Source organism: Ctenopharyngodon idella, chromosome 24, assembly GCF_019924925.1.
Source record: "Ctenopharyngodon idella isolate HZGC_01 chromosome 24, HZGC01, whole genome shotgun sequence".
Taxonomy (NCBI): Eukaryota; Metazoa; Chordata; class Actinopteri; order Cypriniformes; family Xenocyprididae; genus Ctenopharyngodon; species Ctenopharyngodon idella.
Window position 1 is genome coordinate 22,010,115 of NC_067243.1, and position 17,795 is coordinate 22,027,909.

The 17,795-nt window shown below is 37.8% G+C and overlaps 1 protein-coding gene across 2 annotated transcripts in view; it reads right to left on the bottom strand.

Moving 5' to 3' along the window:
* b4galnt4a (beta-1,4-N-acetyl-galactosaminyl transferase 4a) overlaps positions 1-17,795 on the bottom strand; it is a 203,441-nt gene that overhangs the window by 173,325 nt on the left and 12,321 nt on the right. The window contains exon 1 of one of the 2 annotated variants that reach the window (XM_051884946.1): positions 7,321-9,615. The exons of the other annotated variant lie outside the window; for it this stretch is intronic. Within the exon in view, the coding sequence (XP_051740906.1) occupies positions 7,321-7,462 (142 nt within the window). The 5' untranslated portion in view covers positions 7,463-9,615. Of the gene's footprint in view, positions 1-7,320; positions 9,616-17,795 lie in introns of those variants that run through there. 2 annotated transcript variants of the gene reach the window in all.

A 17,795-nucleotide genomic window follows, 5' to 3' on the forward strand; every position in this document is an offset into this window, starting at 1 on the left:
TCATAACTGTAGACCATTTTAATTTTGTGTAGACTTTTTTTGTTTTCTAAATGTATATTTTAAAACTTGATGCTTGATTACTGAAAAATAAGAAATGTTTAATTAATTTAATTATTGTTTTATATTCAAATACTCCGTTAGTTTATTTGTTCATTAATACTTATAATAATTGAAAAATACTTCAAGGCTACTGTTTTAATTTAGTTTGTTAACATTAAAATGTAACTTTTGTAACATTTGTAACAATGTAACAAACAAGCATGTTCAATAGCGTATTAGTTTTTGTTGTGGTTTAAAAATTGGTATAAACAAATATGATATTTCACTGTCAATTTTTTTTTTTTTTTTTTTTTTAAATCATGACCATTCATAGTGCACAAAATGTAATTATTATCTAAGTACATCACTGTACACTTTCATTGCACTTGTATCCAAGATTTGAAGAAAGACAACAATTAATGTGTAGTTGCTGCTTTATCGATTAATAAAGACAAACTGGCATCCCACAGGTTTGGTAATTCATGCTCAATTTCCTTATTATCAAAAGCCCATGATAAATATAAAAGGAAATTCTTGCATAATCATACTGTGAATCTGCAAATTAATGCAGTTTGAATGTATTAAAGTCATTATCCATAATAAAAGAAGGCGCATAACTTATAATGCATTCACTGTCATAAAATAGTCATTCACTAATATAATGTTACTGTAGCTATTCCTGTTAAAAATTACAAAGTGCTACATGTAATACATGTTTTCATAGTTACAAAAGACCAGAAAGGCTTTAGGGTACCTTTTCAGTAAATGTAAAATGATACTTCAATTACACATCAATGTAATAAACTCTGATTTTATGGCCTTGACAGCCGTCATGCTTTACTACAGCCAGATTATGGTGGGAAATGGCTGCTTTCCATTCACAGTCACACACGCACTCGTATCATATGACCTTTCCCAAAAGCCCTTTCTGTGCCTGTAACCAACCTGCCACTCTTATCCCACTCCTTCTCAGTTCAGTTGTGTGTATTTCTCACAACCTTTCATTCAGCATTCAGAGGGGTTCTGGTTAGATGTTACCCACCGATGCCAAACTGGGATGAGTTGCCTTGGATTCCTAAACATAGCAACCTAAAGCAAAAAACTAATTTGAAATTAGCCCAAAAAGGCTTCCCTTTACAAACATTGTGCTTGGGTCATTCCACTATGCATTACTTTCATGTTCCCAAACTTTTAATTATTAAACTTATTAGTTTTTTTAAATCACAATTAAAAACTAAAGTATTTTTTGATGTTAAAACATTTTCCTCTATCACAGTTTAATATGCAAAAGTCAACCTTAAAGGGTTAGTTCATCCAAAAATGAAATTTCAGTCATTAATTACTCACCCTCATGTCGTTCCACACCCATAAGACCTTCATTCATCTTCAGAACACAAATTAAGATTTTTTTGATAAAATCCGATGGCTCAGTGAGGCCGCCATTGCCAGCAAGATAATTAACACTTTCAAATGCCCAGAAAGCTACTAAAGACATATTTAAAACAGTTCATGTGACTACAGTGGTTCAATCTTAATGTTATGAAGCGAAGAGAATACTTTTTGTGCTCCAAAAAAAACAAAATAACTACTTTATTCAACAATTTCTAGTGATGGGCAATTTCAAAACACTGCTTCATGAAGCTGCGAAGCTTTACAAATCTTTTGTTTCGAATCAGTGGTTCGGAGCGTGAATCAAACTGCCAAAGTCACGTGAACCATTGAAATTTCGAAACACTTATGACGTAATGAAGCCTCGTTTACTGAAATCATGTGACTTTCACACTCCGAACCACTGATTCGAAACAAAAGATTCGTAAAGCTTCAAAGCTTCATCAAGCAGTGTTTTGAAATCGCCCATCACGAGATACTGTTGAATCAAGTCATTATTTTGTTTTTTTGGTACACAAAAAGTATTCTCGTTGCTTCATAAGATTAAAGTTGAACCAATGTAGTCACATGAACCGTTTTAAATATGTTTTTAGTACCTTTCTGGGCATTAGAAAGTGTAAATTAACTTGCTGTCAATGGAAGCCTCACTGAGCCATCGGATTTTTCAAAAATATCTTAATTTGTGTTCCGAAGATGAACGAAGGTCTTACGGGTGTGGAACAACAATGACAGAATTTTCATTTTTGGGTGAACTAACCCTTTAAGTAAGCCACTGCAGGTTGATTTCCCTGTATAGTACTATAAACAAAGTGGCACTATCAAAACATTGCTCTGTTTGTTTGAAAATCCTGACCAGCCTGACTCAGCAACACTGACTCAACCAATGGCAGTCAGTTCTTTTTTGACCAATGGCAGATGGGGGCGTGCTCTGAAACAACTCTGTTTTGTTATCTGTATCTGTTTGTTATCTGCAGAAATTACACTCTTTAATTTAAATAGGAGTGAATTTAAATGAATAAAATATTCACTAAAAGTTTAGTTTCAAAGTTTACTTTATGTTTTGGTTTGGTTTAGGTTTTTCCCATGTTCACAGAGCTTCTAAAAAAATGTTTTTTTTTTGTTACATAGCATATAGACATGAGCAAATATTGTTCAATTTAAAACATTTAATTATGTTAGATAAAATGACAGCAATCTATATTATAAAATGACAGCAATATGTATTATAAAATAATAGTTCAAAAGATGATTAAAAATATTGTAATTAACTTCCTGACATCATAAGCTAACTCAAAATCCCACAATGAGCAAAGGCTAACTTTAGCACTTAATTTCCATCCTGTTAATTTTCTTGCCACCATTTAAATAGGTTATAATTAATGATGATTAAGTGCCTGAGCTTGATCAGAGCATATATTTGTAAGTCTAGTATATGGTGATTGACAAATAAGGTTATTAAAAGTGTAAAAAAAAACAAAAAAAACAATGAAAATATAATTAATTTTGAAGTTTTATTTAGTATTGACAATGAGATTATGTGGTTTTATAATGAATTAATATTGCTTTTGTCATTTTTTACAAGATGGATGAAATTTGTCACAAAATTTTGGTTTTACCGAATGACAATATTTTCAATCAGTGCTAACATGCTGATATCTAGCTAGCTAGCAAAAGGACAATCAAACATTTTATATTTAGTACAAGTTTTTAAAATATTACAACATTTTCCATGTTTTATAGCGGTTGTACCGAATGACCTGATGTTTCGGGACATGTGTATGAGCAAGTGAAAACATGAATTTTTCAAATAGTTAAAAGAGAGTTAGTTACTTTGCTTTATGACCACGTGCTCCTTTGCAGGTGTCTGAACGATGTCACGTCCTGTCACATGATACTGTCCGCATGACTTGATCCAAAATGGTCCCTTTATATTGGTTACTCCGAATGACATCAATGAAATTCATTTTTCCGGACATTCTTTCTCATAACAAAGCAATGACTTGAACACATAATTTTAATACCATTTTGCACTATGTTGATATTTAAAGATTTATATTTTTAGATATTTTAATCACAAATGAAATGGCTGTATTGGCGGTTAAACTGAATGACCTTTTGACACTTCAAAATCTTTAAAATACCTTTATATGTAGCAAAATATAATTAAAACCTTTTGGATTCAATAAAAGAGATCTAGTTGTACTACCTTACATACTTTGGAGGTCATATCTTTGTTTTTTATTATTATTAAGACCTTTGGACAAAAAATAATCCATCACGTCATTGACCCATATGCTTTTATAGCAAGTACATCTATATGAGTTACAACCCAAGCGCATTAATTTTTAAAAACTTACTGAGTTCAAAAGGTACTACATAACAGGAATGACCCGCTTGCTACTTCAACACATTCCTTCACACTTGGTTGCTTAAAAAGACCCTTGTTCACAGCAACCCATCACATCTTGACCCAGCCCTATGGAGTCTGTAATTGGCAATAAGGTGACCATTGTGAGCCCTCAGGCGAAAATAAACCAGCCTATTTGTGCAAACATGCATTTTCACAGCCAACATCTCTGATTAAAATGTCAGTAACGTCACCCGGCGAGCCCCACAGACTTTTTAATTTCGCTATAGATGGCTTGGTGCGATGCCATGTTATTTTCAAGACATCTTCTTCGTGCTAATACAGGATTTGCACAGCCTTCTCACACTTGAGTGATTCCAGTGCTCTTCTCCTTTGCGAGAGGAGTGATTTGGTGGCCCACTCAAAGACTAGAGCAGCCAGACAGAGGCTGAGGTTCCTGGGTTATGATTGAGGTCAGTTTGGGGCAGTCAGGGAGAGATGCCAAGCCACACAGGGCTTTTAGCAGCTGTTAATGAGAAAGAGGATCCTATTCTAGAGTGGCAGACACAAAAAAGATGTTGTCAGATGGGCTCTAGGGGTCCGACCCTATGTTAGTGCACTGCCAATATTAGTGTTAATATAAGCTTTAAGGTTCAGTCCACATTAGCGAAATTATGTGGGAGAAAATGGTCTACTGTTCCTTGTCAATAGTATAGTGACTGCTGCTCACACAGAAGTTACCTTCAAACTAAGCAGCTTTCTGTGGGTCAAAACTGACCAACTCTCACCCTCGAACTCCCTATCTCATGGATTCCTACAGAATTCGTCTGCGAGAATTTGGCTGTGAGAATTCGATGAACAATGTTAAATGTGATTATACCATTTGCGACAGGAAGCTCACGCTCCAAACTGCTGTGAATGCGCTCAGGACCGTTTGCAGAGGCTGTGGATTACAGGTAATGATGCTGTAAATAATGTTCAGTTTCTTGCACAGACTGATCGTTTCACTTCATAAGACCTAAATGTATCAACGGGAGCCATGGATATTAATTCTGTTTCGCCTGTAATATGTTTATTTGACTCAGAAAGTGACGTTAGCCATTGACTTGCATTATACAAATCACCAAGGACCACAGTTTCAGATAAAAATCTTCTGTTCAACTATAAAGAAAAAAGTCACCTACATCTTGGATGGCCTGAGGGTGAGTAAATTGACAGCAAATTGTCATTTTTGGGCAAACCCTCCCTTTAAAGGCTTAGCTCACCCAAAGATGAAAATTCTGTCACTAATTATTCACCCTCATGTCGTTCCACACCTGTAAGACCTTCATCTTCAGAACACAAATTAAGATATTTCTGATGAAATCCAAGAGCTTTCTGACTCCTCAATAGACAGCAATTCAATTACCAGAAAGGTAGTAAAGACACCTTTAAAATAGTCCATGTGACTACAGTGGTTCAACCTTAATTTTATGAAGCGACGAGCAACGAGAAAACAGTTTATGTAAGAAAAATATACATATTTAACAAGTTATAAAGTAAAATATCTAGCTTCCGCCAGAATGCCTTCCGTATTCAACTTACGACAAAAAAGTGTAATGCCTCTCACAGTTCAAAATGCTTACGCTACGTCCTACGCCTTCCGTATCCAACTTACGAAACAAGTTGAATACAGAAGGCAGTCTGGCGGAAGCTAGATATTTTACTTTCTAACTTGTTAAATATGGATATTTTTTCTTACACAAACGCATTGCTTCGCTTCGCTTCAGAAAGCACTTATTATAGTTGGAATTTTCAGTGTGAACGAACTTCTTGTACTATTTATACTACAAAATATAGCATAGTGCATAAGTATGCGAATTTAGACGCACCTTATCAACTATTAACACTGTTCTTCGGAAAATGGAAAAGTCTCTTTTTCAGCACTAGTATCACAGAAATTACACACTTCTCCTTAAAAAAGGAACAGGTTTTTTCTGGGGGTTTTTTAAGTGTTCACTGTGCCTACATGTTTATTATAAAAAATAAATTCAAGTCCAGTTGCCATACCACTATCAATATATAATGACATAATGAGCAGTTTTCATGAGCCAGTATGTGTTTGAACTTGAGGTAAAAGATTCTCACAAGCACATGGCTTGTGCAAACGGGTCATTGACGAATAAGGTTTTGTGCAAACGGGTCATTGACGAATAAGGTTTTTAAAAATGTGGGGAAAAAACATGAGATATAATTAATTTTAAAGTTTTATTAAGTGTTAACAATGAGATGTGGTTTTTATAATCAATTAACACTGCTTTTGTCATTTTTTACAAGATGGACAAAAATCTTCACCAAAAAAGTAACTCGGTTTAACCAAAATTTCAGTTTTACCGAATGACACTTTTGGTTATACTGAGTGACGAAGTTTTCAAACAATGCTAACATGCTGATATCTAGCTAGCTAGCAAAAGGACAATTAAACATTGTATATTTAGTACATGTTTTTAAAATATTACAACATTTTTTATGTTTTATAGCGGTTGTACCGAATGACCTGATGTTTCGGGACATGTGTATGATCAAGTGAAAACATGAATTTTTCAAACAGTTAAAAGAGAGTTAGTTACTTTGCTTCACGACCATGTGGTCCTTTGCAGGTGTCTGAATGATGTCACATCCTGTCACATGATATTGACCGCATGACTTGATCCAAAATGTTCCCTTTATATTGGTTACTCCGAATGACATCAATGAAATTAATTTTTACCGGACATTCTTTCTCATAACAAAGCAACGACTTCTACACATAATTTTAATACCATTTTGCACTATGTTGATATATGATGTTATAAAATCATGCCAGAATTAAAAATACATACATTTATTAGATTTAAAATAATTTAATCACAAATGAAATGGCTGTATTGGCCTTTGGACGGTTAAACCAAATGACCTTTTGACAATTCAAAACTTTTAAAATACCTTTATATGTAGCAAAATATATTTAAAACCATTCATATAAAAGAGATCTAGTTGTACTACCTTACATACTTTAGATGTCATATCTTTGTTTTTTTATTATTATTAAGGCCTTGGGACAAAAAAAAAAAAAAAAGACCCGTCACATCATCGACCCAAACACACTTTCTGGTAATATACTTAATCATAGAGCTGAGAACCATAATTTTAGCACTCTCTAATGAAACCAATATAATGCAACCTTCATTTAATTCAAAATACAATATTTTAACTTTCCTTTAAAAATGCAAGGCATACAAATGTTACACTATTAAAATGCCAATTTTCATCTGCCAACTATTAAACGTGCTGGACACTGATGTACTGTCAGTATCAGTGCTGGTGCCCTAGTTGTTAATTAAAGTTAATAATAAAATTGATAATTCAGCAGTTCTTTTATTCATCTCGCTCTTATTCTCATCTGTAGCTTCATTTCTTTTAGTTCTTTATAACAAGAATATTCAAAAAGACCCTCAGAGAGAAAATTACAACAGCAATAAACTCACTTCACACATTAAATTAGCCTAAAACATTTCACATCTTACCTTTCCCATAGTTGAAGTGGAGTTTGATGGATTTGCCCTGGTTGATATGCAGGTATGTAAACCACACGGCAAAAGTAAGCAGCACCAGCAGTAGCAGAAGTTTGAACTGCTTTCGTATTTTCTTTACAGGGAATCGCAGCATTTTCGCAGCTGCAGCATCATCAGCAGCAGCGGCAAAAAGAGAGTGTCAGCTGCTCCTCAGTCTGGCGCTTCACAGACAGACTCCTGATGTCACAATGTCATATTTGCAGCAGCTTCAGATACGGTCTATTTTGCATCTAAATTTATGAAATCACAATGTCATATTTGCATCAGCAGCAGAATAAAATTCCGAGCTGCTTTCTAGTTTGCCACGCTTCAATTCGTAACGTCACAATGTCATATTTCTCCAAAAAGCAGCAGAATCAGTCTTAGCTGCCACTTTGTTTGCAGCATCTAAAAGATAAGACTCACATCTCTGATCAATTCCGCTGACACAAAGTCATATTTACAATCGGGTGTCAGTTGCTTCTAAGTTTGGCACGTTTCAAAAAAAAAAAAAAAAAAAAAAGATTCCTGATGTCACAATGTCATAATACTGCAGCAGAAAAATGCTGCTTCTCAGTTTGGTGCGTTTAAAACACTGAATTATTTAAAGTATAGTTACTTGAGTCTTATAGAAGCATCAATAACAAGACTGTTTGTGACTTCAGCTGCTCCGGAAATCTTCATTTAAGTCCCATTTACCATAAACCAGTTTTAAAAATAGGTAAAAATGGAGAATAGTCCAGTAAAATGTTTTTTGTAGGCGTACAAGCAAAGAAAAGAGCAGAGGGCTGTTAATCTTGTGAAAGCCGCTCTGACAGCAGTCCAGCCACTCCAGAGAGGATCATCCTCTGGATTTAAAGCTTTCGCTCAAATGACCAGCCTAACTTTTTAACACTACGTTTTTGAATTTAATTAACAAAAAACAACACAATCTAACTGCAGAACCCTCAGTTGCAAAGTTGCCCCTTGCTAGGATGAGGTGCAAAATGCATTTTAGATTTGTTGGGATATCTCAAATAGCCATGATAACAATAAACCATTCTTATAAACCTGTAACTTAGCCATATCAATTAACAAACACGATAAACTTAGCCATATCAATTAACAAATGCGATATTTAGCGTGAAACCGCCTCATATCATAACGTATATCTTACGCTGTAAAAATAGAATTGTTGGTTTAACTTAAAAAAGGTAAGTTGCCTGGTTGCCTTTTTTGAGTTAATTAAAATAAAAAAAAATTGAGTTAATACAATGAAGGTGATTGGTTTAATCAACAGAAACTCAAAATATGTTATCTGATCCACAATACTTATTTAAGTTGATTTGACATAAGATTATGACAAATGTTGTCACAAAAAATAATTATATACAGTGTAAAAATTGCTTACATCTTTGCTTCCATTCATTTAACTCGTAACAATAATTTAATTTCTACTTTTCTTTATGAATAATTAGCTTCAAAGTGGTCAATTATGTGCAATGAACTTCTCACTGCACAGTATAAGTGATTTTAGCACCACTTTGAATGTACTTCAAAATTAAGGCAGCAAATGTAGTGGGTTGATTTTTTTTGTTTTTTTTTTTAACAGTATATATCTAGATAATTAAAAATAAACAATGCATAAGACACTTGATGTAAGTAACAATATCTAATTAAATACGTATTTCGAGTAGATGTATTGATTTAGTATGCAACAGTAAATTTGAACATCACGCGACTGGTACCTTATCCCACTGCGATAGGAAAAAAAGCACTGAAATTAAATAAATGCTGCTTTATAATCAGATATTATGTTCCGGAGCTTAAACACTAATAACCACGAGTGAAGAATCCCATTTATAGGTGATGCGTTCATGCACCTGCTATCCATTCAAGTCCACGCGCAACTTATTGGCTCTTTCAAAAAATTTTAAATCAAACGCGTACACCTAAACGTCATGTCCCCAGTTAACAGACAATCCGTTTGCATAAAAACAATAACAATGGTCTATTGGCGTCCGTAAGCTCCAATACCGCTAGCTGCATCTGACATTTTGATTCCACTAGTGCGCTCCGCAAAACAAACGCTTTGTTTCATCGATGTGATGTGATGCGTCAGTCTCTGCACGCGGGTCCAGTCCGGGTGGATGCTGTCACGGCTTTAGTCAGATAAACTATTTAGCAATGAGTCTCATAAATCCCACAAGCTCCGCTTCCAGTCCTACGATGTGGTCGACTCTCGATCCTCGCGTTCAACTGAGCATCCATGACTCTGCCGGGGAGCGACATTACGAATCCTACTATTGTACTGGCTGAGCTAATGAATTATTAAACAGGTCATGTTGACGTTACGTGGAGCATCCTCTCTTTGTGTTAATTAATATTCATAAGCTAAGGATTACCAGTCAGGCTTACTGGCCGAGCGTTCCATTTACGTAATTAATATTCATGAGCTCAACCGTCACCATAGTACGATTCGGATATTCGCTGCTGGGCAACCAAACTTGGGTGGAGCCGTTATGGGCAGTAACTGTGTCCAACCATCGGCGGAGTTCCAGCGGAATATATTATTATTGGAACAGCTCCGGTGACGAAATGCATAAATTAATCCGTTTGCTGTGGTGATCTCACCTTGTTTATTTGATGTTTCCATTATTTGGCAGACTAAAATGAGAAATTTCTCATGTAAGATACAATGTGTTATTCAGAAAGGTGCTTTTTAAATAAGATAAATGAAAAAAAATAATTTAATTTAATTTATATTTCATTTATTGTTTTTCATATGATTTATTTAGAAAAATGTTTATATATATATATATATATATATATATATATATATATATATATATATATATATAATGTATTTTTAAAATTAATTAGTCAAATTAAATATTTGACTTTTATTTATATTATTTATTGTTTGTTTGTCTGACTTATATTTAGAAGGGTGCATTATTAATGATAATTGAATAACATGATCTTAAATGAATATTTGACTTATAGAATATTTATTTATTGTATACATTTTAAAAAATTTAAAAATAAACATTTTGAATTTAGTATTTGACATCTTAAAGGGGTCATGAACTGCATTTTATTATTATTCACACACCTACAAATAATCAGATAGTTAATAGTATGCATATCGGATAGTAATAGTATGCGTATTTGGCGTGATGTCCGAGGAGAGGGCTCCGAGCTCGGTATTTGGCCCGAACCCAGAGTACTACCCCCAAAAAGTTGCAACTAACGTGGGACAGCAGCCGGAAATTATGTTGATAACCCCCCAAAAACTTGCAGAGTGCGAAGCTGAAATTGTGCTAATCGTAGGGAGGGGTTAGTCACTGGATCGGGAGGGCTTCTTGCGTCATGAGAGTTTGATCATGGCATCAGAAAGGCGAGCCTCGCTGGTAGTCGGCTGTGGAAAGTTGCACATAGGTGAGCTCCTGCGGGAGCTGAGGCGTGAAGGAGCACCTACTGCTGCGTCAGTGGAGAAATTTTTCCAGAGAAACATTGGTGCGGGGGCGTAGAATTTGCCAGAGAAAACAGCTCCTGCGGGAGCGTGAGGGAGCATCACTGCTGCGGCAGTGGAGAAAATTTTTAAAGAAACTGAGCTCCTGTGGGAGCGTGAAGGAACACCACTGCTGCGGCAGTGGAGAAATTTTCCAAAGAAACATTGGTGTGGGGGTGTAGAATTTGCCAGAGAAAACAGAGCTGCTGCAAATGTAACTTCTGAAAGCCTCCGATGACCAGCTAAGTGCTTGGATCTGCTGGGAAAGCCTTTTTGGGCAGCTGTGGTTGCTGCACCTATACGAAATGAATGGCTGGAGACATGCTCTGCTGGGATGCCAGATTGGAGCAAAATCGACATAAGGTATCTTTGGAACCAGAAACGTGTGACGAGGTGATTGGAGTCGTCTGAAAAAGTGGGTCGGATGGGAGTTTAGCATGTGAGCTTCTGAAATGCAGATAGGCTAAGAGGGATTGGTATGGTTGGATTGGTGGATTGGATGGAAGATTGAAAATGTAGATGAAATGGCATTTTCCATTTGATCTGTCTTGCTCTGCTTTATTAAGAAAGAAATGGTTTCGTTGTCAAGTACTGATAAATCCAAGTTTGTGGGATGGACTTTTCGATTGAAGCTGGAAGTGATGGTGAGTTACGAACATCTGAGGAAAACAAAAAGCCACTATGAACATTGTGTATATATTGGCTCATTTTGGATTTCATGAGAGCTACACATTCCAAAAAAGTTGGGACAGGTAGCAATAAGAGGCCGGAAAAGTTAAATGTACATATAAGGAACAGCTGGAGGACCAATTTGCATCTTATTAGGTCAATTGGCAACATGATTGGGTATAAAAAGAGCCTCTCAGAGTGGCAGTGTCTCTCAGAAGTCAAGATGGGCAGAGGATCACCAATTCCCCCAATGCTGCAGCGAAAAATTGTGGAGCAATATCAGAAAGGAGTTTTGCAAAATTGCAAAGAGTTTGAAGTTATCATCATCTACAGTGCATAATATCATCCAAAGATTCAGATAATCTGGAACAATCTCTGTGCGTAAGGGTCAAGGCCGGAAAACCATACTGGATGCCCGTGATCTTCGGGCCCTTAGACGGCACTGCATCACATACAGGAATGCTACTGTAATGGAAATCACAACATGGGCTCAGGAATACTTCCAGAAAACATTGTCGGTGAACACAATCCACCGTGTCTTTTCGCCGTTGCCAGCTAAAACTCTATAAGTCAAAAAAGAAGCCATATCTAAACATGATCCAGAAGCGCAGGCGTTTTCTCTGGGCCAAGGCTCATTTAAAATGGACTGTGGCAAAGTGGAAAACTGTTCTGTGGTCTGACGATTCAAAATTTGAAGTTCTTTTTGGAAAACTGGGACGCCATGTCATCCGGACTAAAGAGGACAAGGACAACCCAAGTTGTTATCAGCGCTCAGTTCAGAAGCCTGCATCTCTGATGGTATGGGGTTGCATGAGTGCGTGTGGCATGGGCAGTTTACACATCTGGAAAGGCACCATCAATGCTGAAAGGTATATCCAAGTTCTAGAACAACATATGCTCCCATCCAGACGTCGTCTCTTTCAGGGAAGACCTTGCATTTTCCAACATGACAATGACAGACCACATACTGCATCAATTACAACATCATGGCTGCGTAGAAGAAGGATCTGGGTACTGAAATGGCCAGCCTGCAGTCCAGATCTTTCACTCATAGAAAACATTTGGCGCATCATAAAGAGGAAGATGCGACAAAGAAGACCTAAGACAGTTGAGCAACTAGAAGCCTGTATTAGACAAGAATGGGACAACATTCCTATTCCTAAACTTGAGCGACTTGTCTCCTCAGTCCCCAGACATTTGCAGACTGTTATAAAAAGTAGAGGGGATGCCACACAGTGGTAAACATGGCCTTGTCCCAACTTTTTTGAGATGTGTTGATGCCATGAAATTTAAAATCAACTTATTTTTCCCTTAAAATGATACATTTTCTCAGTTTAAACATTTGATATGTCATCTATGTTGTATTCTGAATAAAATATTGAAATTTGAAACTTCCACATCATTGCATTCCTTTTTTATTCACAATTTGTACAGTGTCCCAACTTTTTTGGAATCGGGTTTGTAATAAAATCTGTGCTCTGATGTTGCTGGCGACAGGGTGCAATTCCAAAGCAATGGAATTTGGTGGTATGAGCATCTGTGTTGCAGAGAAGAGGGGAATGCTCTGGGGGCAAAGTTTTTTTGCGGAGGCAGCCTCACGCTTGGGTCAGCCCCTGGGGCTTGGGTTGTAACGGGGAAGGTAAAGGAAGAGGAAAGCTGGGATGGAAAATAGTCCATCTGGGCCTGTGCCGCTAGCGGAGGCAAGCTCACGCTAGGATCTTCTGAAAGAGCTGTAGGCCACTGGTGGGGGAAAAGGCAGCGGAAGGAGAAAGAAGTGTTATCTTGCTCCGCTATCTAAGGCAACCTCACGCTAGGAGGAAGGCATTCGTTGAGAGGGGAGGGCATTGTTGTGTGGTGAGCGGTGCCAGGAACAGCCATGGTGTGTGGCTGAGCGGAGGGAGGAGGAGAGTGGGGCCTGGTGGGCCGACGTTTGTCTTTTAGTGTGGCCTTGAAAGATTAAATGCATCATGAAGTTTAAGTGGCTGAGCAAAGAGAGTAGTTCACGTTCACAGGAAAGTTTAGACTGTCTAGAAAAGTGGACGAGATCAGAAATATCCTACAGATTTTTCCTTGGGCAGTAAGCCCTGGAAATGAACTATATCCAAGTTAATGCCCAAAATTCAATGGATGTGGCTGGACCCATGGTTTTAATCTAGTCAATTGGAATCATGCGGGCTGATAGATTGATTATTAAATGTTTTGTAATATTCTTATTTCCTCTTGTTTTTTCATAAGTTTCTTGAAAGTGATAACATACACTTACATGATGAGAAGCCTATTCACCTCTGACACTTCAGTTTGATGCTGTAATCATTGTTTGATGTTGGATGATCAAACAGCAAAGTACAGTCTGATTTATTTGATAGTTTGTTCCGTTATCTGTTGCTGGTTTGCATGGCGCACACACACATTCAATTACATTCAAAGAGACTCGCTTATGGTAAAAGACAAAGAGCTTTGCATAATAAAAATGTGCGCCTTGAGTTTATTCAATAGTTTTCAACAATCACTAAAGGATCACTTAACAATTACTCAAATTAAAATACTATACTTTTCCAAACTGTGCAAGAACCCTTAACATAGATTATTTTCATCATCTGTCTATGAATCTTTACATTACTTACCGATTTCTTATCGTTCTGAAAAAGATACAGATGAAGTGTAACGGTATTACGATTATTTGAAAGCTTTTAGTGAGAACGAACACTTGTATGAATTGTCCTACCAATCTGTGCAGTGTCTCTTTACCAATGATGAAGCTGTGGGTTTAAATGACTTCGAAACAGAAAAACATATACGCTATAACTCTCGGTTTCTAATCAATTTGTTGACATTGTTGATTCTGTGTGCGACTGTGCGTGCGATATGACTGCACGCCTAATGTGCGATCTACAGCGCGTTCGTTAGAACAGCAAATTATTTGTGTAGAAACAGTTTAAAACGTGAATTCCCCGATCGAAATCGAATATCCAGATACCATGAACTGTGCTCGTTATTTGGCGACTGAACGCGAAGCAGGCAGGGGCAGAAAACCAGAAGGATTTGAGCTGTGCTCTTACTGGTTAGAGCCGGCGGGGGTGGAGAGATGGAGCTGGCTGGAGCTGAATCTGCGGCACGGCTCACTGAGGGCCTGCTGCGGCGTCCTGACCCTGGAGGAAGGCCCGTTCATTCGCGGGAAGAGGACGGTATTGCTCCAGACGCAAGCTTGGTGCTCGGCAGGGCTTATTGTCCGTTTCTCTACGGCAGTAATGATTGAATGGGCCGAAGTAGAGAAAGGCGGCCCCAGAAGGAGATTGCGGCTGTTTCGCCCGTGGTGGCGAAGGTAGGCCTCGTTGTGCTGGGACCCATTTGTTTGGGCTGACGCCCGCGAGATAGCGCCGGGAGATCGGCGGCACTGCAAGGCAGAGGATAATCGCTCCTCGGCCAGAGGATTGTGGCAAAGATTTCTCGAGGATGAAATATTCTTCATTGGACGGGATGAGCTCGATTGCGGACATGTTGGGAACGTAGGGCGGGGCCAAATGCTGAAAACTGTCAAAAAACATAGGTGAGTTGACTGCCTATATATATAGGTCTCCACTCATGCTGATTGGGTAGACATGTTGATTGCTGATTGATGACAGCTGGTTGGAGTTATGTGATGATTAGTTAGATCATTTGAATGTGTTCCTCCTGAACTTTGTTAATAAAACATAATTTATTTTTTTATAGTGTTTCCTGAGGTGCACTTATAGGCAGGAACACACCAAGCCTGCGGTCGGCCATCGGGCAGTTTTTGTTTGTCGGCCGACTAAGTTTTCTCAGTGTGTTCCGCATCATCAGCTGAAGTTGGTTATCGTCGGCCTTTTTTCAGCCGATTCGACATGTTGAATCGGTGTTGGAGCTCGTCGGTCAGTCGGGCCATCTGATCATTCTGATTGGCTGTTCAGCTACTACCACCTTCTGGTACGGAAAGGCATTTCATCATGCAGAACGGACGTGCTACTTGGCAGTCGACTGTTGAGCGTCGGTTTGGTGTGTCAGGGCAACTTTGGACCAAGACGCTGCCGACGTGAGCCAATGCCTGACACTCATGTATTGTCTTTTTCTGTGTGCTCTCTCGTCCACGTGCTTTGTTTGTGCAGAGCATGGTATTCGGATCCTGGCAGTCGGTGAGTGCTCTCATAGGCTGCATGTTGATGTCATGTTTTCTTTGAGCCCGTGGCTTGTGATTGTGTTTACTGGCCATGTGCACTTTTTTTATCATGACTGGTGTGAAGACATGGCTTGTCATGTTTGTTTCTATTTGCCATGTGCTCTCCTGTCTATTGTCTTAAACCCACCCTTCTTGTTAGCTCTTTACTGGCTTATTTTATCCTACCTGTCCTCCCTCGTTACCCTCCTCATTTCATTCCCTATTTATTCCCTTTGTGTTTTCTGTCCTATTTTGTGAACTCTTATGTTCTTGTCAGTTGGTCCGTCAAGTGTGTTACCGGTCTGTTTCCATCTCTCTGTTTTGTTAGATTTAATTCTGTTTTAGTTTTGCCCTACCATGGGTCTTTTGTTTTCCAGCCCTGTTGGCTGAAGTCTGGGCTTTTGGTTTTAAGCCCTGTTTTTTGTGTTTACATTTTTGTCAATAAAGATCTATTGGAAACTCACAGCTGTACTGCGTTTGGGTTCTGTCCGCAATACCTGACATTCAATAGAAAAAAATATTTATTAATTAATTGATAATTGTTTGTTTGTTACAAAATTGTGTGAAACCACAAGCAAAATTCAAAAATCTCTTGATTTATATACGCAAAAAATTTGGTTGCATTCAACACAATATATTAGATTATACTATGTCCCACATGGAAAAGTCTGGAAAAGCTTCCTTTGAGATGGACAGTTGGATTAGTCACATTACGTTTTTACGAGGTAATTTAAAGTCCAGCATTTCTAAACTCCTAATTCACATTTTAAGTATTCTGCATATTTCCTGGCTTTGATCATTTACAGCATAAGCATAAGACTCATCAAATCTGGGAATAATTATGCCCCTTTTCTAATATGCATGAAGCTATAAGCCAGTGCAGAGCTTATATGGTGAAATATTAGTGCTTTTTCCAGCAGTGATCTATTCCTTATTCAAGGAGCTGTCAGAGGTGGTACAACCACAGTAATTTCTCTCCCAATGTCTTATTCATCCTCTTTCCCTGAGAGGCCATGGCCATGTGTGGTGAATTTGAGCATAACTAGTCTAGGCCGGGTAGGGTGACAGCCAGGTTTTAAACATGTAGCTGTCATCATAGCTATGATTATCATGACACAAGAGCTCACAGCTGAAAGAGAGAAAGACTAAGCAGGACTCTTCCAATGGAATGAGATTTTCTTCCGAAGATATGCTCTTATATAGCATGGCCTTTTCCCTTTTACTGTTTGTCTTCTTTGCCGGCATGACATTACAATAAGATGACCAGCTTCAGCTGAAATGTCAAGTGGATTAAAAGGAAGGCCTTTTCTTTAATGTTGATCTGAATCCGACACTCGTGTTCCTGCAGTTACAGGTGTAAATTACTGGCCTTTTTTTTTTTTTTTTTCAATAGTGAATCATTTCCACCGCATTTTTAAGATTTGAAATGTGACTCCGCTGACTTCCACTTCCAAGACACAAACAAACCAGAAAGGATCGGGGAGAGTGCAGATGAAATCTCATTAACATGTTAATGCACTCAATGGCTGCGTGTTCCTTAGCCTAATACAATATTTGTCCCATGCGTCAGGCTGGTAAATCACATTCTGCTGTTATTTATGCATTTACAAAATGTTACTATTCAATCTATATTACTATTCATAGTAATATTAACACATTTCAATGTTCGATTTTTAGGGTCAGGGACAAATAATAGTGTCTAAAGCTGCGTTTCCACCGCAGGAACTTTCCCCAATAACTAGGGACTTTAGGGTGGTACTCGGTGTGTTTCGACTGCAGGAACTAGGGTCTAAATGAAGTTATGGGGAAAAAGTTCCCCCTCTGAAAGTCCCTGCTCACGAGGTAGTACTTTTTGAAGTTCAGGAACTTTCAGGGGTGGGACTTGGGTGCTGAACATGCTGATTGGTTGAGTTCACGCAGCATTTTGATTGGTTGACTCCACACAGCATTTTATTTCAACCACCATTTTAAAAGTCTGTTGCGGTGTGTGCAGTAATAGTTGTTTGCTATTCGAATCAATAATGGAGTTTAAAATAAACGACCAACAATGGAGTTTAAAATACGACCAATGGACCGACGATGAGGTTCAGGCTTTATTAAGCTTATATGCGG